General features: G+C 37.6%; 1 protein-coding gene across 2 annotated transcripts in view; it reads right to left on the reverse strand.

Moving 5' to 3' along the window:
* Positions 1-24,734, reverse strand: part of scn5lab (sodium channel, voltage gated, type V-like, alpha b) — a 130,348-nt gene that overhangs the window by 45,040 nt on the left and 60,574 nt on the right. For both annotated transcript variants that reach the window (XM_017469225.3, XM_053683533.1), the window contains 3 exons: positions 20,447-20,685; positions 14,294-14,467; positions 12,815-13,171 (listed from right to left, as the gene is read on the reverse strand). In XM_017469225.3, the coding sequence (XP_017324714.1) occupies positions 12,815-13,171; positions 14,294-14,467; positions 20,447-20,685 (770 nt within the window). The remainder of the gene's footprint in view (positions 1-12,814; positions 13,172-14,293; positions 14,468-20,446; positions 20,686-24,734) is intronic.

The following is a 24,734-nucleotide window of genomic DNA, read 5'->3' on the forward strand; positions in this document are numbered from 1 at the left end:
TAGTAATTCACAGTCAGAGCTGTTTGGGTGGGATTTGGCAGCGGTTTTCGGCTACTCTCACATTGTTGTGAACCCAGCGAAATTATCAGAGGGGTTGTGCATGAACGATTTCCTTAAATGCCCCTCACCGGTATTCTCTGCAGCACCAGTGCTCACAACACTGCTTAAAAATCCAGCTGGGACAGCTGAACAGCTACCAGCTGCCAAATCACAGGCCAAGCTGGTCAAACTGGTAGACCATCTTTACCAGCTGCTAAGCTGTTTATTGTTTATTACTTGACTAAATTGATAAATAAATGTTAGAAATGTTTTAATTGCCTTACTGTTGTTATTATTTTTAAGTTGTCTAACTTGTCTATGATCTTGCATTAGGAGTGGTAATTCAGAAACTGTTTCTTTTCTATCAACACTTACCAGCTGGCAAAGATGGTCTACTAGGTTGAGAAGCTCAGCTTGTGTTATGGCAGCAGGTGGCTAGTCATACAAAGCTGGATTTTTCAACAGGAAAATAATAAATAAACAAACAAACAAATAAATAAACAAATAAATAAATAAATAACACAATTATAAGGAATTTAAAAATGAATGAGAGTGATTTGTTCAGTAATTTGCAAAACAATTTGTTCTATATTTGGCAGTGAGGCATCTTGCTTTGGAATATGTAGCCACTGTTAACCATGTTGTGTTAGTGAGGTAGGTAATGTTAGCTAAACAGTTCAGGTGACAGTGAATTTTTCAAAGTGTATGCTTGCCTGTTAGTAGCTAACGGCACATCTTTATTATTGTTCTACTCCAAAATTGGGTCTTCCAGTTGAGGCCGTGTCAAACTATTGTGGGCAGTGGTAACACTGTAGTTAAGAGATTGGAGTTCTTACCAGAAGGTCGTGAGCTCAAATCCCAACACAGCCAAGCTGCCACTGCAGAGCTCTTGAGCAAGGACCTTAACCTTCAACTGCTCAAATGTATAAATGTATAAACCTCTCTGGATAAGAGCGTATGCCAAATGGTGTACGTGTCGATGTAAAATGTAAAAGTGTCCATAGTTGTACACTATCCACTTTAGGTAGTATGCTAATGAAAAGCAACCAGTTTGCTAATGGTGTCATGAATCTGCATGAATGCAAATTATTATTATTATTATTATTATTATTATTATTATTATTATGAGTAATTATTGTTATTACATCTAGCTAGCCACTATCAAGCACTTTACAGTTATGTTTGTTCTGATTCGTAGCTTGCTGCAGTTACACTGCCTTCTCGTAGCTTACATGGCGAACAACACTGTCAGTAGTTGAACCGACTAGTCAATTCGACAGTGATGGTCCCATTAAGGTGCACAAAAAGTTTTTTTTTTTCTTTCTTTAAATCATCATAACATTTCTTTAATAATCAGAAGATTCTTCTAAACTGGATAATACAACACTAGGTAGCAGGTTAGAACACCAATAGTGTCAGTAGTCAGTAGAATGTTTATTAACTCACAATTATCGGTTTAATTTTTGTCGGGGGAAGGGGATGCCACACAACTCATATAATGTTCACACAAATGTTTCACGTTGAACTGTTTGCAGTAACATTCTTCTGTCAGACAGGGCTTCAGATCCCACATTTACACAACAATTTAAGTCCTGTTTACATCTGATCCCATCAGCTCCCTCATACAACAACTGAAGAAATACAGGGTGTCCCAAAAGTCTCCATACATAGAGGAAATTAACACTTTTTAGCAAAATGTCTTCCAAAATGTTTCATACATAGTTTATATCATATATATTTTTCATATAGCCTTTAAGAATGCCTTTGACAAAAGAAGAACATATTCCTATGTCATTGTTATGGCTGGTTGTGATAGACTTTAACAGGAAACATGGCAAGCACATCACACACGACACTGTTGCCTTATTAACAAATTAACATGTTCAAAAAGAATGTATGGAGACTTTTAGGACACCCTGTATTTTAGATTGGACATGTTTAATTTTTCTTTCAGCTTGGTTTATATATGAATATTCTTCCACTCTCATTCCATTAACAGTGATCAGGTCTAATTGATGCACATACATGTGATGCATTTATAAATAAACAAAAACACACTAAAGGTATGGGCCAGAAAGAAATTTGAGCATTATCACTCAAGAAAAGGCTCATGTCATCTGCCAACTGACCAGCAAGCACGTATTTTGATGCTTTCGTTTCCTGAATGAATCTATAAATTAATGAATGCAGCTGCTAAAAAGAAGTAATGAGGCATATGGTAATTCTGGTGATTACCTTTTGCAAACGAAAGCATTCAGAGGTTCTATAAGTTAAAGAAACTCAAATTTCCCGTCATATATAAAGTCTATATATTATGTATTTGTCAGTAAACAATGTGCAGTAGTGGTGGTTAGGCAAAAGCAAGCTTGTTTAGTCTTCTTTTGGAAGATCAGATGCCATTGTGAAAAGCTGTAATGGACACTGCAGTATTACATTATTATTCAAATTAATATAGTCTCTACACCTGATGTTTATGAGATTGGTAGCCTTCGAGTATACGTATTGCATTAAGCCAGTGTTTCCCAAACCAGTGCTTGGGCCCCGTCAGGGTCCGCTGTTTGGCTTTTTCCTAGCTCCCAACACACATGAAGCAGCTACTCAGTGTTCTCAAAGGTATAGGTGTATTGAGAGCTGGGAAGGGGTGGATATGTAAATGTTTTGGGCAGAAAGACCCTTTTAAGAGATACTGCATTAGGCACACTGGTGGATACATGCATGACCTGACACAGTAAATGCACCCAGGCAGCTTGTGTGGAGCTAGTCATTCATCTACGTAGCCCACATTCATGTGTCCAGTGTATATAGGGAAAAATTTCATGCACATTCCCAAAATGAAATGCCATTCCTTGTTTTTCATCATGCGCCAAAGGCGCCAGCTCAGTGGGTACTCTGAAGCTCAAACACCCCCATTGACCGTGTGCAATTTTGACACACTATTTAGTGCACTATTATATTGTTTGGGACTCATCCAGTGACAAAAGTGATATACATTACTCCCCATGCTGCTAGGGGCTTGAAGTGTTGATTATTTAAATGGTGTAAATAGACGGCAGCAAATGTGAAGTGTAACCATTGTTTTTGCCTCATGCTGACACTACCAGACTTCATGGATGCTCATTTTTTGAATAATACATCAATTTGTGGAGGGCAGGACATCTCATTTTTAGCACAAGACATCTAGATTATAAAATTTATTGACATCATAAATTTGTGACCTGTTATAAGCACCCAAAGAATTTCACAAGTTGGTGCCTATGCTGTTCATTGTTATGTCTGTTTCTGCTTTTTTGTTCATTATAATTTGGTAATATTTTCCAAAAAAAATAAAATAAAATAAAGTAGAAAATACTATTTCAATAAATTCAAAATTCAACATACAACTTTCAAGTTAGAACGATCTCTCTGCCTTAGAGGCAAGTATACCTGATGCTTTAACTTTCTTAGATACTTTTATAATTAATAATCATAATAATCCATTTATACATTTGTAAATAATGCAAATCAAAGTGGCAATACCCAACAGAGAGGGAGAGACTGCATTTCCATGCCATCATTGCACTAAGCGCAATAAAACCGTGCACTGAAGCACGAAATCTTCCAGTCCACTCGAGGCCTTTATAATGAAATAATGCACTCCAGAAAACATCAAGTGCCTATGATAGCTAATGATGCCATTTAGCTAGAACACATGAGGAGCTCACTGATAGTAACGCATACTCCTGGAGCAGAAGCCCTGAAGACAGGTGGTAGAATTGTATCAGGAGAAGCTCTGGCAGCTCCTCAGTAATGTGCTGTTTCAGTTATAGGGAAGATTTTATTTATACCAAAGAAATATGTAAGCATATACAGTACTAATAAAATGTGCATTAAGATTGTTTCACATTTAAGATAGTTGTGTAACCTGGGTGAGTTAAAGGCAAAGGATTGTATTTGAATCTAATTTGTCAGGGAAATGTAGATCTCTGGTGGCAGGGGGTGCACAATTCAAACTTTAGGCTATGACAGTAGCCAGCCAAACACAGCCCTGGGGCAGGGTTACAGCTCTCTGTGCATACAGCTCTGCTTTTTGACACTTGCATGATTGGACAGAATGTCAGATGTCTTTTTGTAAGTGATATAAAATAAAACAGATGTACATTTACAGCTGTTTACAGCTTAATGCAAGTAAAGAGAGTAGACTCTTAGCTAGGTCTTGAAATCTGCACAATAATACTGGCTTTCTAACCATTTTGGCAAAATCTAGGTAGATATCGCCAAGACTTTCCACATGTTCAAACAGGTCATGGTGCCATATAGAATAAAGAAAATAAATCCAATTCATAGAGGTTCCATTCAAGCTCCACAGACCTAAACATTTAGACTCGTTGAACTGTGTAAGAACGATACCTGGGGCTGTCGCAATTATCCAAGCATCCACCTTCTCAATTTTCACCCCTCAATAAAAATAAAAGACATGACAATGCCTAACCAAGTCATCTAAGCCTAGCAGTTTCAAAAATATTTATCTCAGTGAAACATGCAAAGACTGCACACAAACAAGGATTTGAACACACCCCTTAACTTGTAACATAGATCATCATGTGATCGTATGACCTCATCACACAGGTAGCTCTGGTTTTGGACATCTCACTTCACTGCAGATGAGAGCCAAACACAAACCTAGCAAGTCCCATAGACCACAAACTATAAATAGAGTATTATCTATGCAGCACAACATAGGCAGCTGACCAGGGTTATCAGACAGTACCTTTATGAGACAACAGGTGCTGAGTATGTCAGTCAGCCAGTGAGGGAGCGAGCGAGAGCAGCCGTAGGTAAACACGCACCTCATCTATCTTAATTCTCCCAATCCCTAACGACAACCGTGTGATGAAATAGAGATTCTCTTTTCAGAATCACATAAAATTGAAGTTGCATGCGGTTTGATAAAGTATGTTTGATATACGGCATCTTTACCCATATATTACATATTAAATAGGATTAAACTCCGCCCACTTGGCACAAACACTCTGTCATATGAAAAGCTGGTTTTTTGATTATATATGTCATATTATGTCATTAATTTGCCACATAAAAGATACATCTTAGTTTACAGAGGACATTCTCAAAATGTTGATCACTGCTGTATTTACATTACATTTTACACTGGAGAATGGTATGAAATAACAGTTCATCTTTAACAGTGCATGGCATTAGCTTGATTTTAAAAAGAAAATAACAAATCTGTCTGTAAAAGTCTTTCTCTTGTGAGTATCCTCGGAAAGAAATATTTCATTTTTTGACATCAATACATTTATCTGACAGCATTTATTAAGTACACACATATGTGCATCTTTAATTAGACAAATCTCATTTGCAAAAATAAATGTAAATTGCACACACAAAAAAATAAAGTACTTCTTAAGAATATTAAGAATATCAGTAGTCTAGCAAAAACAGATTGTGATATCTATTGTTAAAAACAACCCTGTTATATCAGCTCTGATTAAACAACATATTAATAACTCAATTAAAAATGCCTGAAACAATCCCATATCCATAACAGGCACAGGTCTATTTAAATATATCCGTTCCTTTTAAATGTCTGCTTAGCTCGACTATCACTGCACTGCCCACACGATGTATAATATTATCATAATGATCTTGTGTCCGGCTACTCTAGATACTGATATATCCATACATACTGTATAGTCTAACCTGTTGTGCCACAGTTTATCTGGATGGAGTCACAGTCTGTGATGGGTTATCTTTAACAGAATGCCAGCTTAACCCCTGACCTTTGATCCTCAACATAGATGCATTTTCTAAGAAGACCCTGTCAACCACCACAGGTGTAGACATATGGATACATACATGTTTCTAGTTTATATCTAGTCCTATCTAGAAAAAGGTCTTTCAGTAGAACACGTCTATATTATGTAGATTATATATTATATTATATTTGTACTTTAATCAAGGAACCCAGAATGAAAAGTGGGTAATCTCTGAGCAGAAATGTTCTAACACCACCTATCAGGTATTCAATGTGGAATGACCAACACAGCAGGATCCCACTTGGCAAGGTGTTAACTGCCTGCAGGCCTACTACTGAATTAGCACATAGCCGCATACTAAAGAGGCCAAAACGCATATGATGACTAATAGCAAGTTGTGATTACAACTGAGACAGAAACGATACACTTCCTGTAACATACATTCATACATGCACAGACACGAAGGACAAGTGAGTGAAGTCACAACTCACAAAAATCATGCCTCTTTGATAAACGCTACTGAGAAACACGGTCGTTAACAACACCTGAGACCTTTCGTGGAAGGCTGGTGATTAACAGTGACTCAATGCCAATGAACGTCATAGTGGTCCTGGGAAGAGTTATACACCTTTACTTAAAGCAGTGGTTGTATTTAAAGTGAAGGAACTGTAAGTCATTGTACATGGACATTGTGTTTTGTACATACTGTATGCTGATGGTGGTAAAATATTTATATATATATATGTTTATACATTTTAATATGGACATAGTTATTGACAACCTGGTATCTACTAATCTTCAAGTTAGATCTCTGGCTTTTACTAGAAATTCTGGTATATTTTGTCACTAAAACATATCCATAAGAACCATCTACTTGAACAGGAAAAGCACATTTAAAGTGCACCTATTATGGTTTTTTTTTTTTTTTTAAATATCACCTTTCATCTTGTGTGTTATAGAGCTGTTTGTGAATGTAAAAAGTCTGCAAAGTTTCAAAAATCAAAGCAGACGACAATCAGAGTTTTTGACTATGTTTACATGGACAGCAGTAATCTAATTATTGACGTTATTCTGAATAAGATATTATTGTAATTAAGGTGCTTACATGAGTCGCTTTTAGAATAATCCTTTCATGTTCCAGTTTTACATGTTATAGAACATAGTTCGATGCCGTCCACGCCGTCCAACGTCCCTCCAGAATTTCACGTATCAACATACAGTTTGTGTTCGTTATGGTACCATGTACAGTTTTGGATGTTTTTATTAATTTTTTTAATGAACGCTTTAAGTGCGGTTAATTATTTGTCATGCTGTACGTGCAAATAGACAACTGCTTGAAGGCGTGGGCTGCGTCCCAAACTGCGTACTTACCGTCTATATAGTAGCCGAGATACATGTATTTCTCCTACTACAGGCCCATAGTAGGCAAGTACACGGTTTGGGACGCAGCCGTGCTCTCTTGTTTGCTGTAAAACGGTTGAGCACTGCTGTGTGATCGTGTCCTGTTGCAAAATGCGGTGAAAACTCTCACACGACGTTAATAGTGTGATTAAGGTGTTTACATGTCTGTAATACACATCAATAATGCGACTAAAACAGGAATACTCCACATGTCTTAATTCAACTTGTGTTTACTTCGAGTATGACTTTAGTCGGATTAAGGTAATTAAAAATTGCTGTTTACATGGTAGTTTCTTAATCAGAGTATTGTCTTAATCAGGTTAATACTGGATTATTGTTGTCCATGTAAACGTACTGATTGACTCCCAAAAGAAGGAACCGATTCTGAACAGCTGAAACAAGTCGTTAGTAATTCCAGACTTAAACCTATGTAGGTTTCTAATAAAAAGCCCCACCTCTGGTCTTCATTGGCTGCTTGCTGACAGCAGTAGACCAATCACTGCAGACTGGGACATCTGACCAATCAGAGCAGAGTGTACACTCTGGTTGGAGGAGTTTAGAATGAATCCTTTAGAACAGATCATTTAATGAGTCATTTGTGACACTGGGAAAAAGGTAATGCTGCAATTTAAATTATGAGCACATTAAAATGTTTTTTGACCTTAGATGCATGTAAATCTATTGTATGAGACCTTTAAAACAAAATTAAGCACATTTCAAAACCATAATAAGTGCACTTTAACAAAGGCCACTTTTTCACTGCGCGGTACGGCTCAACTCGACTCGGCTCGACGTGGGTGCCATCTTCGCCTTCACGCAGGAATAACGTTGTATTATCAAAGCCCTGTACAAATACACATCGGTCAGGCCGTACTCCAAACGCCTTTCCTGTTCACTGAACACAAACCCTATTAAGGATGTAAAATAACGGTGCTCTAGAACCTACATAGTGCTTGATATGACTGAATTAGATTCAGCCGCGACAGGAGTGACTTCGATAAAGACTTGTTTGGAAATCGGTAATGAGCGAGATGTAAAAATCTAAGACAGAAACATTTTTAGTAATTTTATCTGTAATGAGAGAAATCATATGTAATTTTCAATTAATAGAATATTACCATACACAAAGTATGTATTAAATGACACACATTTATTCAGGCACAAAACAGATTCACTTGTTAAGGAGAATCCATACTCCCTCAGTGCGCGGCTCACATTTAGTATCGTCTCGGCTTGCTTGGAACCTCGGCGGACGTGGTCTTAAAAAAGTACCAAGTACCAAGTACTATGCACAGTGGAAAGCCCCCAAAATTCGAGCAGAATCGAGTTGAGTCGAGCCATACCGTGCAGTGGGAAAGTGCCATAACATTGCCTGTGACCTGTCATGGATCCAGAGCCTATCCTTGGAACACACTTAAAGTGGGAAAACACCCTGGACTGGACACCATTGAACCCTTCTGTGGACAGTATATTAACGTACAATAAATTACAGTACAGTAAGTACAGTATTTATAAATATTTACAACCGTAAACAGTTAGTGGAGTGTGACACTGCACCAAACCTAATGTAGGGTCATAGTAAGCAAGTAATAGGCATCAACGTTTGCCATTGGTGCAGTAATCATGCATCGCAAAGGAGGATTACAGCTTCCTTTAGTCCAGTGACAGCTACACACTGGTAATAAGTTCTTTTGCTTTCTGAGATTTACAGCTTCCTTTAGTCCAATGACAGCTACACACTGGTAATAAGTTCTTTTGCTTTCTGAGATTTACAGCTTCCTTTAGTCCAATGACAGCTACACACTGGTAATAAGTTCTTTTGCTTTCTGAGATTTTCACTGCAACACTTGGCATGAGTTTGATGCAACTGAACATCCCGTGGTTCGTAATTTTCTAGTTGTTTTTAGAAATCGCTGCACATCCTTTTCAGAGAATCACATTTCTAATCAAAATGGACTTTTAATTGGGCTCTGTTTGTTCTGTGCATTTCATGTCACACGCTACTTCTTCTAAGTTGGACTCCATATGGAGTCTCCAGTCCAACCCTGATAAATTTTAGTGGGTATCTGGCAAGCAGCCCATCTGATAACACCACTTTCACGTCTCCAGTTATAGAACCCTGCTTAAAAATAATTATGAATATTCACACAGGTGAATTGACCCAAAATGCATCCACACACATCTGACATAATGACATCAAGCCACATATGCACACTTCGAAAGATTTCAGTTTCACTTTGTTGGCTTGAAGCACCTCCCCATACTGACATCCTCCTTCACCTCCTGGTCTGTACCTGGGTGTACACCATGCTCAGGTAACACATCCAATGAGATTAGAGGAGGTGATTAGAGAGTGAGTGAGTGGACTGTGGCAGTTGCTTACACCAGGATCACATGCACTTGAACCAGAGTGACTTGCACATACTGCTATCAGGTTACCATGACTCATGCTCAAAGTTGAAGCCTTCTTTTTTTATTTTTGCATGTTGCTGGGATGTGCTTGGTGGCGTAATGCCTTTGTGTTTATGCGCACATGGATTTTGAGCAGTGCTAGACCTCTGTCGCTGCTCATTCTCTTTCTTTCTCAGCTCCATGTGGAAACAACGCTCTCGTTTTGGTATCTGGGTGGCAGCCACACTTGTAATCTACATCATCTATTGGACAGCCACAGAAAGTGAAGCCTGTTATTATAGCACAAAACTAAGCTTAAAAACTGCTCATATAAAAAAAAGTAAAGCAATATTCAGTCAAATAGAAGAAAGAACAAAATAAGAGGTATGTAATTTAAAAAACGGCATGTGGATTAACAAACTCTTCCTGTTTGGTTTTGTAAGTTTGGTTTTGTAAGTTTGGTTCTGTAACTTACAAAGATAAAAATGACCAGGCTGGATTCAAAAATCACAGAAATTATGCAAGCAGTGAGTTCAACTTCATTTTCACTTCGGTTCAGTTTCTCTTTAACCTTTGCATAGTTTAAGTATGCAAGGCTTGAAAGCTACAATTACAAGAGATGTTTCCAGAACTTTCAGACATGACTAATATATACTGACAACTTTACTGCTATTCTAAAAATGACCCACATTTACACAACAGCTCTCTGTATGTTCACTATAATCAGCCTGTGACAGCAGGAAGGAGAAGGAGAGCGCAGTAGAAAAAGATAAAGAGAGAGAGGAAGGGTGGTAGCATGCATTACACAAGTACTTAAGCAAATGATGCTGCACACTGGATGTGTCCCCACTGAGAAAGACAATATTAACTGGTACATGGGGCTGGATAATTGGTGCTGGGTGCACACTTGCCCTACTGAGGTATTGAGACCTTGTACAAGGCCAGAGCCAGAGGAAGACATGGGCTTATTAACACCACATGCTGCCCTGTGAATGCTTCACCTTCAATAGGACTCAATTAGGCGCAGAAAGACGTCAGCAGATATACAACACTTTACAGCAACCAAGCCTAGTGATGGAAAAGACGGATCAGGGATATTACACTTCATATTGGCTAAAAGAAAAAGAGAAAAAAAATCAATCTACGAGGATAGCTAATAGAAACTATAATATTGTTAACCTATGACTTATAATGCTCAGTTGCGGGTTGGTTATGTTATTTATACTACATAGATAATAGAGGATTTTATAAAATAATAAACAGAAATAATTAAAAATATTTTTTACAACCTTCCTAGCATGTCCACTGTGTAAGTCAATTAGATAGTCACGTAATTCTCTAAACTATCTGCTGGACATGAATCTAGCATTTGTTTTATCTTTAATTTTGTGCTTACAGCAGGACAGAAGAAGGCAGAGTGCATTTAAGCAATGCTATACATCAGTACTGTGACAAAGGTCCACATTTAACAGTCCAAAAGGCAGCACCTGTCCATGCATGATTTAGGACAGAAAGACCCACATGCTGACAGGACGCATCATTAAGCTGTGGGTTTATGGGTGTTGGCCACTGTGTGTGTGTGTGTGTGTGTGTGTGTGTGTGTGTGGGTGCAGGCAAGCATCCATGTCCAGTTATGTCTAACAGAAACATACACATCCATTCAACCTTAAATTATGATATTAAGTTATATCAAGTTATATCACACATGAATTTAGCAGAATAATCATTTTATATACATTATTTGGTGCAAAAGCAATTTATCTGACATGAATTTATTATTAATGAAAAATGCTCTCTCTCCATCCATTTCCTGTACTGCTTATCCTAAACAGGGTTGCGTGGAGCATATCCCAGGGGAATCGGGGCATGCGGCGGGGCACACCCTGGATGGAGTGCCAACCCATCACAGGGCACAATCGCACACACACACACACAATACGAACAATTTTGCAATCCAAACCAGCCTACAAAGCATGTCTTTGGACTGGGGGAAGAAATGGGAGTACCCGAAGGAATCCCCCAAAGCACGGGAGAACATGTAAACTCAGCACACACAGGGTGGAGGCAGGAATAGAACCCCCCAACCCTGGAGGTGTGAGGCAAATGGACTAAGCACAAAGCCACTATGCCACTTATATATAACATTTTTAATTTCCCTATCATGGTAAATAACTAAAAGCACCTATATTCTGTATATATATATATATATATATATATATATATATATATATATATATATATATATATATATATGCGCAAAATGCATCTCACAACCGATGCACAACACACCGATCCTCGAGACAGAGGGACTACAACAGCAGAAGACCACATCAGGTTACACTACTTTCAGCCAAGAACAGGCTACAGTGGGCACAGGCTAAGTTGAATACCAGGCAATAAACCACCAATGTACCTCCTATTCATATTTGTATCTGTTTAGAAAATTTTATCTGTTTATCAAATGTTTAAAACAATGTTCCTACATCAAATAGATAAAAGATCAGAAAACCACAATCAAATGAAACTAACATATTTGTGGACAAGACAGATTTAAAAATGATATTAAAATGTCATACTGAGCATATTCATTTAGAGAAATGCTGAAATTGTAGGTTTGAGGGGAGGTTCAAAGTAGACACACACTGGGGGGGAGGGGGGGCTGGAGCGAGAGAGAGAGAGAAAATTGTCAGAAGGCACTTCAGTTAGAGGGATGTCTCCACTTGTTCCATTACAGAAAACAGTCTGTGTGGACATACCACTGTTTTTAGTCAGGAAAGGCAGTGAAGCAATGTCTGATAAGAGCAGGAGAATAGGCACATTGGGGAGAAGCAAAGAGAGTGACAACAAGTAAGATTGACAGAAAGCCATGAAGAACCCCAGAGAGAATGAAAGAAAGACAGAGAGAAACAAAAAGGAGCATAGCAAGATGAGGAGAGAAAATGAAAGCTGTGTAGAAAGGGTCAGGCGCTCAAGGGATGCTGCAGGGCTCTAGCTCTTAGCTATGCTTGTTGACAGTAGGGAACATGGGTTGACTGTGTTTGCACAGACCAAACAGTGCCAAGCTGACCTAGGGGAAGCAATCCATCTACAAGTCAAGATGGCACATCTAAAAAGACACAAACTTCTCTACTATTGCACTAAAGCCTGATTCAAACTACTCTGTGCCGGACACTGAACTCATTGCACAGGGGAAGGGGGGGGGGTTGGGTGGAATCACTTGAGAGACTTACCACCAGATTCCCAATCACCATGACCAGCATGAAGACCAGGATGCAAAGGGGCTGTCCAGCAACCTCCATACAATCCCACATGGTCTCGATCCATTCACCACACAGGACCCGGAACACGATTAGAAAGGAGTGGAAGAAGTCTTTCATGTGCCATCGTGGCAATTTACAATCCTTGGAGAGTTTGCATACACACAGCTCGTAGTTCTTCCCAAACAGCTGCATGCCCACCACAGCGAAGATGAAGACGATGATGGCCAAAACGAGAGTGAGGTTTCCTAAGGCACCCACAGAGTTGCCTATGATCTTTATCAGGGTGTTCAGGGTGGGCCATGACTTAGCCAGCTTGAAGACTCGCAGCTGTGAGAGGAAACAATGATTTTCATGATATTTTTGCTGTCTTTAATAATGTTATGGGAATGAATCTAATTAAAGACGCTGCTGGTAAAGCAATCTGCTTTGTGCGATATCAAGTGCTTTTCTCCATATAAAGACGTGCCAACATGTGCAGTTTAGATGTAGTATTCATGAGTTTTGACCCCTTGCTGTGGTGATACAGGAGACACCAGAAAATTCAGTCTTCCTCCTTTCTTCAACTGAGTCAGAGGTCAGAACATATGTGAAGAAAATTTGGAAAAGGCAATTCACTGAAGGGGAAAGCACACAGGATGGGAAAGATAACTTTATTTAGATGACCTGTGAATTCACAAACCTAGGTCTTATGCCATCCATCCATTTTCTATAATGCTTATCCTACACAGATTGCAGGGGAGCCTGAAGCCTATCCCAGGGGTCTCAGGGCACAAGGCGGGAGTCACCCTGGACAGGGTGCCGACCCATCACAGGGCACAATCGCACGTACACTCACACACACAGCCATTCACACACTATGGACAATTTGGAAATGCCAACCAATCTTTGGACTGGGGGAGTAAACTGTCCTTATGACCAAATAAAAACAAAAGAGCGAGTATTTTGCATTTACGTGTCTGTATTCAACTATTTGATTATTACTAATAATCAGCTGAATTATTTTGTGCATTCAAGTGGCTTGATTTGTATGATGTTTACTGTTCATGTTGGCAGTAATTGTAAAGACCTTGTATTTTTTTGTTAAAGTCAGCATACTTATAAACTTTATGATTACGTGCAACTTTTGTCATGGACATGCACTTATGTTCATTTTGTAACACTTGCGTAATATAAGCTTATACACTCAGATACTAACGAACTGAGATTGCAGCGAAATATCTGATTAACCTTGCTCTGCTTGCTAGGATTTTCTTGATAGCAATGTCAGCATTTCTGCTCACTTCTGATTAAGACATTAATGGTAGGAAAGTACGAAGACCTGAGTAATAGATCTTGTCTATTTAAATTCCATCACTTGGTTGAGTCTTGTAATATTAAACTGGGCTTATTTTACGCTGCTGTTTGTTGTATGATAAAAGTATTTAACATGGCTATAAAATAAGAAATTACCAGTCTGAAGGAGCGCAGGACAGATAGGCCTTCTACATTAGATAGCCCGAGCTCCATCAAGCTGAGACAAACGATGAAGCTGTCAAAGATGTTCCAGCCCTGTTGGAAGTAGTAGTATGGGTCCAGTGCAATGATCTTCAGGACCATCTCAGCTGTGAAGATTCCTGTGAAGACCTGTGAGTGTAGAGAGAATTCATGTAATATTATTTCATTTAAAATAATTATTAGCACTTATATACTGCTGTTACTGTAGTTAAAGATATGAGCATGTGTGTAAATTTACACTTAAAGAAATCTATCTGTCACATCTATCACGTGCGATTAACATAGACAAGATGTTTTTGCATGTTTTCCCTTTAATAAGAAAAGAACTGAAAGCATGTTTACTAAGAACTCGCTTTTAGTGTTCATGGTAAGGGCAACTGTTGGGGCATTCAATTAGCATTTATGTGAAGCTCATATTTTTGCAGAATGCATTCATGAATTATTTAAAAGATAAAAGATTGTAAATTAAGCTGGAAAACGGTATAATTTGTCATTTCAGCAATGGGATTGCTTTTTCATAGAGAGGAATTTATGCTTATTTGTTACAACAAATAACATGGATACTAAAAGTAATGTAACCACAAGTAATTTTTTACTGTAATTCTCCAAAGTTCAAAAGCTGCATTAAACTACATAAGAACTGCTTTGGTAAGACGTTCTATCATCTCAAGACCTTTATTGTTAGAGTGAAACAGTTGCAGTTTGAATTTGCATTATAATTTTCTCGGGCAATAAATGTCACATGCTATTTCTTTTCTAATACTTAGTTACCTCTCCCTTCACCTTAATAACAATGTCAGTCCTGTCAGGTATGTATGCCATCGGTGCCTCAAGACAGCTCCTGTCGACTTTAGCTCACTCTTCCACTGGAGTTTTATTTTTGGAGTTTGTTGGCGCATATTTTGGTGTTTCACGTCCTGATCCAAATAAAATGTTTGTTTTTTTTTAGACTTGCTGAACATTGCAAACTCAGTGCCAGTAGCAGAGAATTCAATGACTTATTTTAACGAGTGATGTTTTTTTCCATGTGTATAAACCATTGCAATTGTACAATAAGGTGCTGCTATTTGTAGATGTTGCTAATATTTTGGTTTGGGGAGCTTAAAGTCACATATTTTTAAAAGTTTATCAATGGCATTCAACCAAGGTGTCAAGGGAAGCATTTCAAAATTCTTGTCCTCGGTAATTATGCATACTTTACTGAGACATCAAAGATGCTGAAGTATTCATTATAATTCCTTTGTCTTACATATTCATTTTGTCCATTTTAGCCACATCTCCTAAGAAATTATTTGATTATCATATGATCATAGATGTAGTATTTACTTTCTTAATATGAATTTTTGTAGCCATAAATGGTTGGGACTTTGGTCAAAAAGGGTAGTGCATTAGTAAAATCTGCAGCTACACTGACAGGTCTGTTTGGTGGTCGTTCTGGTTGTTGTTGCCCAGAGAAAGGCTCATGAATGTGACACAGGATACGTGACCCAAGCAGTGGGGGAGGCTGCACATCACAGCCAGAGCTGTGCCTTTTAAAGCTGGCTTGCCCTGTCATGAGCTTCACCATTGTGAAGCTTTGCAGGTTTCAGTATTACATCATCTGAGTGTGTTCTGTCTGTCATCTGTGTGTGCCTCACTTCTTTAATCTGAAGACCTGGCCAAAAGGGATCTCTCCTAATTTCTTTGAACTCCTTTTCACCCCACAAATGATCATTCTGTGCAATATATAATGACTCAAGATGTTAAAGCATTAAAGCATATCTGCCATGCTCTCACCTCTCATGACCCTGTAATGGCCATCTTATTCTGACGGATGTAAACAGCATTGATGCTTACTACACTTGAGACCTAGAGCGACTGTGCATAATGCTTAGGTAAGAAAGATGTATGATCGGGCAGATTCATTGTGACTGGGATTAGAGCTTCATCCTCCATCGCCTCAAGTGGGACACTGTCAACACTCACCTTTCAACAAAAAGGAGCTGCATTCTCATTTTCATCTCCACAGAGTAATTAGCTCAGCATACTGCTCATTAGCCCTGATGAGTTTCTGCCAAATGCGATTATCATACTACACAGAAGAAAAAGCTCCTACAGAAGGGGGCATCTTGATTATTTGGGGGTTTCTTATATAAATTTCCTATCACCACGGGGCATTCCAAAAGAGAACAACTCAGCCAAAAAGCTGCAATGTAACCAGCTTTCGTCTGAAAAGAAATGAAAAGACAGGAGCCTAACCCAGAGTGTACAAATAGCCAAAAGCTCAAGTAATATAATGAAAAGTCACAAATGGTAAAATTCTACTAATTGCTAACAATATGCTTTCGTATTTTGCCATGGATGTACTTATTTTGATATTCTACTCAAATCGATGTGTAGAACACATTTCTGTTCAGTTAAAATAAGGTCATTATGAGTGACTTGGTAGCTGCGAACAAGGCTGTTCTACATTTAAAATAAGTGCTTTGAGGATTTTCACTAGTAAGGTCAGGGTAAGGGGGACTGTCATACTATCGTTGCATTATTGGGAGGGATTTCACACCTATTCGCCTGTTTACCAAGTTCGGAACAGAGTGGAATCGATACGGTTGGTTTGTTTGCTCTTTAGTTTGGTTTGGTTTCATATTGCATATAATGAAATGAACAACAACAACAACAACAACAAAAACAAGGAGCACATTGGGATAAAAACATCGTCATAAAATGCTTTTGTTCATTGGTCAGAAATATGCCGATGGGGAAAAATGCAGGCAATCATTTATCAAATGCATGCAGAAATAACAAAAATCACCCAAGCATGGAGAAAATGGAGTTGGCTGTCAATGAAATACTATCTAATTATATACTAATAACTATTTTGGGTCGATTTCTACTTTTATTTTCTCTTTTTGGTTGTCAGTCCAAATATCCAGAACACATATGTCTCTGTCTTTTCTGACTCAGTTTAGCAGTTTGTATCTACAAAAAAAAAACAACAACAAAAAAACACACATCCCAAAAAGCACAACCTGTTTGGTTCACTTCATGCAGTCAGGTTGATTCAGGGTCAAATTGCCTTCTCATTGCAACTGAAGCGTGCTTGTTTTCGGACCAGTTGGTTTGGTCTTCACCCAAGTGTGATTGTTGTGTTATCTACCTAAATGAACTTCACCAAACAGAAAAACAAATAAACTAAACACTGCATATGTGAAAGCACTCTTGGTCTCACTTTTAGGACTGAGAGTAGTCAAGATTAATGAGGAAAAAAAACCCCAAACATACAGGCAATGCTGTAACAAAATGCAAAATTACTTATGGATTAGATGGAAAACTAATCCTACACTGTCTAATCTTCAACAATTTCTTTTATTTGCCTCCAAATTTGGCACAATTTAACAGTAGTGATCTTCAGTTTGTTATGTTGTGTATTAGAGGGCTTGTGCCACCCAAATCACAGCTTTAGTACTGATTTGAGCTTGTAACCTGGCATGTTTTTCTAAAACTTATACACAACGTCTGACCTCAGACACTCAGACAAAACAAAGCAAGCCTCTGAGGTTAGTGAAACGTTATCTGGACAACTGCAGACTATGGCATGCATGACTCATCGAAAGGCTAATTCAAAGCTGCCTACCATTTGGACTTTCCATCTTTTCATCCAGGAGACAGACTTTTCATTTTTAAATGTTAAACAGTACAAACAGCACGTAGGATGACATAACAAGTGTGTTTTCTGTGAGATGTAATGTACTGTATATGCTAGATCCGCACAGGATCTTACAGACACAAGTTTTTTTTTTAATCAAAAATAGAAATTAATTAAAGCCATATCAGGACAGAAAGAGAAGAGATCCTCTGTAATGTTGACATGAGAAACATGAACATCTTGATTCAATTTTAATTTATGTCACACTTGTTAGGTTCCCCTTGTAATTACATACTGAAATGACTAGGCTTATGTATGTTTATGTGGTATTCCCTGTGTGAGCAAGTCACACTTAACTAGCAAGAATTCAGCCACAGCAACATGCAATAGGTTTTCCTGTCACACGTGTTTGAAAGATGTTTTTTTTTTTTTTTTTTTTTTTTTTCTTCAAATATAGCTTAAAATTTTACAAAAATACAAAGTTGAAAAATATTCTGGCATAGAATTATATGGTCGTATCTGCTAGTCAATCATCCTTTAGGATAAATACACCACATAAATAACCATGGCCAATTAGGATTCATGTTCCATTTACACACTGACAGAAAAGAGCAGACTCAAAGCTCAATGATGCAAACCGATGAGAAAGAAACTTTATAAATATATCTGAATTTTGTAAATTTGAAGTAACTTACTGTACATATAGATTTCAATAACTTTTATATTCCTGAACTTTCCAACAACAAAAGACATAAATTTCAGACTGATTAGGCAGAATTGTTTGTTGGATTATAGCCATTCAATTCTAATGACCAGGCAAACTGGCTAATACCTATAAAAACTCAATAATAAACTGTATAGCTGTGATAATGATGGATTGTGATTTCCTGCCACAAAATTAAAAATATAATGTATCCACGGCTAGGCTTCACGGACCTCTGAGATCCCACTTTCAGAATGACTGTGCTAGAGTATTGCTAGCTAGAATGTCAAAACTTTGATGCCATATATCTCAAAACAACTCTTTCCCCAGATAGAACCTTACAATACCAAGTTTGTCTGAGAGTTTGAAGATAAAACTTTTTATTGTTTTCATTATTAGACCAAGAACTCTGTGAACACAAAATACCATATGAGAATAAACTGTCCCCCAACAATGAAGCTTCTGTGGCTAAATCATTTCAACCTAAATGTCACATAGAACCTTATAAGACTGAGGCCAAAAAAAGAGGAGAAAATGCTACTTTTATGCCTCGATCAGAAAATCTCTGTGTGTGTGTGTGTGTGTGTGTGTGTGTGTGTGTGTTTTTCCTTCAACTTACAATTCTGTGATCCATCATGTGATGTAAGTGCCAAATAATGCACCAAGCACTGATACTGTGTTTTGTATATGATTACATCTACAAAGCAGCCATGGCCAGTACAGGCTGTTCACCGGTGATGAGACAGAGGTGAGACTGAGTCGATACCAGCATAAGTCATGCAAATATAATGATTTCGACCACCCTGGGAGGATGCATATATTTTCACATGCGGGCTCTGTCACCCAATATGTTCCCTTGATCCCACTGTTGAGGAAACTGCACTATATCTACAGCTTGATAAACACCAGCTTACAAAGTGGAGCGAGGCATATCGATTTGAATGAGCGCTGTTGTCCTGACATGACTCTCTCCAAGACATAATACAGACCATCTACTCACAACATGCGGAGGTACACGGCAAGAGTGTAATGCAGAGAACAAAGGAATGGTGACATGGATGGATGTTGCTAGCTTGCATTGCATAATGCATCACAGACAGCGGCTTCATGTGTACCTCAGGTTTTTTTTTTGGATTTTTTACAAGTTAAGTGTCTAATTTTTGTCCAATTTTCACAAAATATTTTTTGGTGTATTCAGAATCAAAACCTAAACCACAACCTTAATGAATATATATATATATATATATATATATATATATATATATATATATATATATATATATATATATATATATATATATATATATATATATATATGTGTATGAATATACTGTATGCACACACACACATTCTCTACAAGCAACAAGGTGTTTGAGACTAAGGACCACATGAAATTCTCCTTGCTGAGCCTACTTTCATCAGACATATTGTGTGTGTTTTTTTTTTTTAAATGTCTCCCAAGGAAACAAGCCTGTCTCCTTCAATCGATTTGTCTTCCATAATGAACAACAGAAATGCTGCTCTTGCATGTTGTACCAATTGAGGCATTGGATATAATGAGCAAGCTGCGGGAGAGGTGAGAATGTCCCTTTATCATGACAAGTCACAGTGAAAACATTATTCAGGGACAGCAAAGAAAACATCATTTTAAAGCTTTCACCGGAAAACCCTTCCAATTTTTTTTTTCATCCTAATCTAACAAACCATCCTGTTCTGCCTCACCATGAGCGCCCCTGCTAACTAAGCTAATATTCTAACAAACTAACCGACTCCTACTCACCAGGTTGCCCACGGAAAGCATCTTGTTGAATTCGTCTGTCATGGGATAATGCTCCAAGGCCATGAAGAGTGTGTTGAGCACGATGCAGATGGTGATCGTCAGGTCCAGAAAGGGATCCATCACCATGATGTTGACCCACTCTTTCAGTTTGAGCCAGCCAGGGTTGCACGTCCACACCAGGTACTTGTGGGCAAAAGTGTACCAGCAAGGATGACATTTCTGATGGGCTTCCTCCAACTCTGTCCACATATAACATACAGGTTTCATTTACTAAAGTGTTTTATACATATAACAGATCCCAAAGTCTACAAGTGGTTAAAGCACCTGGCTCATTGTATAAATTATACTATAAAATAAATGAAAGGTTTTGTGGTTGACATGCCAAATAGTCTCCTGCTTGGCATCAGTTTAAGGCAGTAAACCATGAGTAAATGGAACAGTCGCATCATTATTGATTCATTCTTCATGGTCAGTCAGTTACCCTTATCCCAAACAGGACTGAGATTAGGCTGGATTTGGGAAGACTGATTGATGGAAAACACATTTATTGAGGCTGTGATGCAATCAAATGCTAGATTACTCTCAAGTTCCTTTTATCAGTATTATTTACAGCATTATTTAACATTTACAAACCATGAATCACAGTATTAACATAGCAGCTGTAAATGAATGCTACTATTAGCCGACCATTTCTAAATAATTAACCAAACAAAACAAAAAAAAATCTGCATTAACCAAAGTTTACTCCATCTGTACACGAGAAAAATCCACAATATTCAACTTTAACCAATGCCTTAATTTAAGTTTGTGGTGGTTATTTGGCTAAATGAGTTCTGAGTTCATCTTATTATCAACATTTAGTACCACACTGTAAAACCGGATAGTTCATTTAACTCATAAAATTTGAGGAAACTAATTACCTCAAAATTTTTAAGCTGATAAATCAATTTCTTTAAGCCAAACAAAAATTTAAGCCAACAAAAAAATTAACTCAAATGTTGTAATTAAAATTTATTTATTTTTTTGTTATATTTAAGTGTATTTGGCTTAAAGAAATTGATTTATCAACTTATAAATTTTGAGGTAATTAGTTCCCTCAAATTTTTTTGAGTTAAATGAACTTAGCCGGTTTTACAGTGAACACTTTAATTGATAATGACAATGTGTGTGAACTTATTTTTTATTAATTGCATAAATAAGTATAAGTTAATGCCTTAAACTCCCAGAACCAGAAACTTTATCAGTTAAGTATGAGTGTATTTAGTTAACATTACTACAAAAAAATAATAATACTTTAGACAACCTTGTTACTTTTTTAAGATCATTTAGAAAAATAAAAAAATTAAAAACTGAAAAAAATGGAGTCCACAGACATTTAGCTCTGTTCAGTTGTTTACTTTAAAGGGAAAGCTCACGCAAACGTTTCGGCTTTAAGCCTTCATCAGTGTGTAATCTTATGTGACACTTTCCCTTTTTTATATATATGCTACAAAGCACCATGTGACATAATTAACAAGATTTTACCTCAATTACTTAAAAGATTGCTTAAGTTTTTAGAACACCACTTGACAACACTTAGTTTTAGTAAACTACTCTTCATATTATTCATCATTACGATTACTTATAACTGGTCCGAAGGTGTTGATTAATTTCTATAACAGCAGCCCTGATAATAGTGTCAGCTGTAATTCAAATCACAGGTTTATATCAACGTGCTTGTTCGATACTAGTCTAATAAGGAAAGCATTTAAAAATGTGGTATTTACCAAAAAAGAAACATATAATCATTGATATGGTGAACTTTTCTGTAAGGAATTGTGTATTTAACATTCATGGCAGGAGTCTACAGTGTCAGCGCTTTGTACGTTTTATGCCACAGGAGAGTCTTATGTTTTTTCAGTAACATGACAAGGTGCATTTTTTGTCTAATTAACATCATCAGAGATAAAAAGGGAAGCTGATGAGGATTTCACTGTTCATAGCTGCGATAGTGTATGTGATAATAGGAACTAACTTGTGATGTGTTTATTTAAATTGTTATTGTTAGCTTCAGGGGCTTCAGGGTTCGTAAATGTTAACTAGTGCAGTATATGATGTTATTTATTGCTATCGATTAGCTAATGTTAAAAACCATGACAAACTACATATGAAACCTAGGAAAAGGCCAGTATATTTATTTTTCAGTTTGACGTGAAATGTGACCATACTGAGTGGGCCGAGCTGTGTTGTGGGAGAGGGGGCTGTAGAAGATGCATCCGTTTCTAATGAGGAATGTGATAAAGACAGACAGCACGTCCATTTCCTTGACTTGGGAGGACTAATGTGTGAGCTAACTCCTCAGATGTGTTTGTGGTCATGTCATTCTCCACTGCAAGTGCAACCACCCTGTCAGACTCCATTTCATCCACTCCAAAAGGAAATTTACCAATCCGTGAACACAGTGGCCATCTCACTTCTGTTCAGAACACAAATGTAAATAGAAGATTTGATTTTACAGCTTTTTTTTTAACTGTTGTAACCGTAGCTAACTACAGTCAACTGCTTTTCATGCCATTTTGTAAGGATGCAAGCAAAAAGAGAATTGAATCATATTGACAACCATGTGACTAAATATCGATTTGACTATAAGTTACAGCTGAAGCTATAGTGATATGTTTTATTACAAAATAATTATCATAGATTCAGTCATGTGGCAAATCCAAGCCATGCTCAGTACTATACTTGGCTTTACTCTGTCTTGCCATGTCAGCTTTTGCGTCAGTGATAATGAGGATTGGCATTTTCTCATGTTAGCACACCTAAAATTGTCCCTCTTTGTCTTTTTGTTAGCAACTTTTCTGCTGACAAATCCACAATTGGAGACCATAGGACTTATAGGTGAGACTTATATTAAACATGATTTTATTATACTTTGGAAAACAGAAATAACTTTTTGAAGCCTCAGTCAGACATTTGCATAACTGGGTTTTGTTCAACATGTTAAATAAGTGCGTAACACTTTAGAGTACAGATCCATCATTAATGATTAACTACGCAGGAAGAAATAGATAACGCAATAATAACATTCTAGTAACTACTATTAACTAACTAGAAACTCTAATTAACAAATTAATAAGTAATAGCACACAGATGTATGTGGTAGTTCACTATTAGATAATCAATAACTACTATTTCTTTCATGCCTCCCAGAGAATTTCGGTTACTGAACACAACCTTGGGGTAACCATCAACAATCAACTGTCCTTTTCCTCTCACATTGCTAATCTGATACGCTCATATCGATTTCTCCTTTACATTATCAGAAGGATTTGTCCATTTCTATCCATATAGGCCACTCAGGTGCTGGTTCAGTGTCTTGTCATTTCGAGACTGATTACTGCAACTCACACCTGGCAGGTCTGACTCTGAGCGCCATTCGACCTCGGCAACTGATCCAGAACGCAGCTGCATGACTTGCAGCTGTGTGACTTTCAACCTTCCTACGTTCTCCCACACCACCCCATTGCTGCGTTTCCTCCACTGACTTCCTGTAGCTGCTCACATCAGATATAAAACACTGATGCTTGCCTACAAACCCAAAATTGGACCAGCACCTACTTACCACAAATGACTTATCCCACTCCACACTGCACCACGCTCCCTCCGAACCTCTAGCACCGATAGACTGATCCCAACATCTCTCAGGGTACAAGGAAGACATGCATCAAGACTCTTCTCTGTTCTGGCACCGAGGTGCTGGAATGAATTTTTCCTAGATGTCCAAACAGCTGAGTCACTGGCACTGGCGGTCTTCAAACCATGTCTAAAGTCCTACCTCTTTCTAAAGTACTTAAATTATCAATTTTCATTTAAAAAAAAATGTCTGTGTGTTTTCTTACTATATTACCTCCCAACAGAGTTTTAAGACTGATGGTGTTTTTAGTCTTTGGCCTAGTGAATCAGGATGTATTTATTGATAGAGACTTCAAAGCACTTCTGTAAGTCGCTCTGGATAAGGACGTCTGCCAAATGCCATAAATGTAAATGTACTAAGAAACTATATTAATAACTACTATTTCTTTCATGCCTCCCAGAAAAGTACTAAGAAACTATATACAGTTTTGTAATTAATGAGAAACCGCAACTGTTAACGAATAGACAAGATTGTTTACATAATTAATAGGTAATAGCAGACTTGTGATTTGGGTAAGCTGGTAATAATGAATACATTTTATCATTCCCCCTAGAAAACTATTTACTAACTATGGATCATTTTAAAGAAATAGCTTTTTAAATGCACATTTCGGGA

The sequence above is a fragment of the Ictalurus punctatus genome, chromosome 1, assembly GCF_001660625.3.
Source record: "Ictalurus punctatus breed USDA103 chromosome 1, Coco_2.0, whole genome shotgun sequence".
Taxonomy (NCBI): domain Eukaryota; kingdom Metazoa; phylum Chordata; class Actinopteri; order Siluriformes; family Ictaluridae; genus Ictalurus; species Ictalurus punctatus.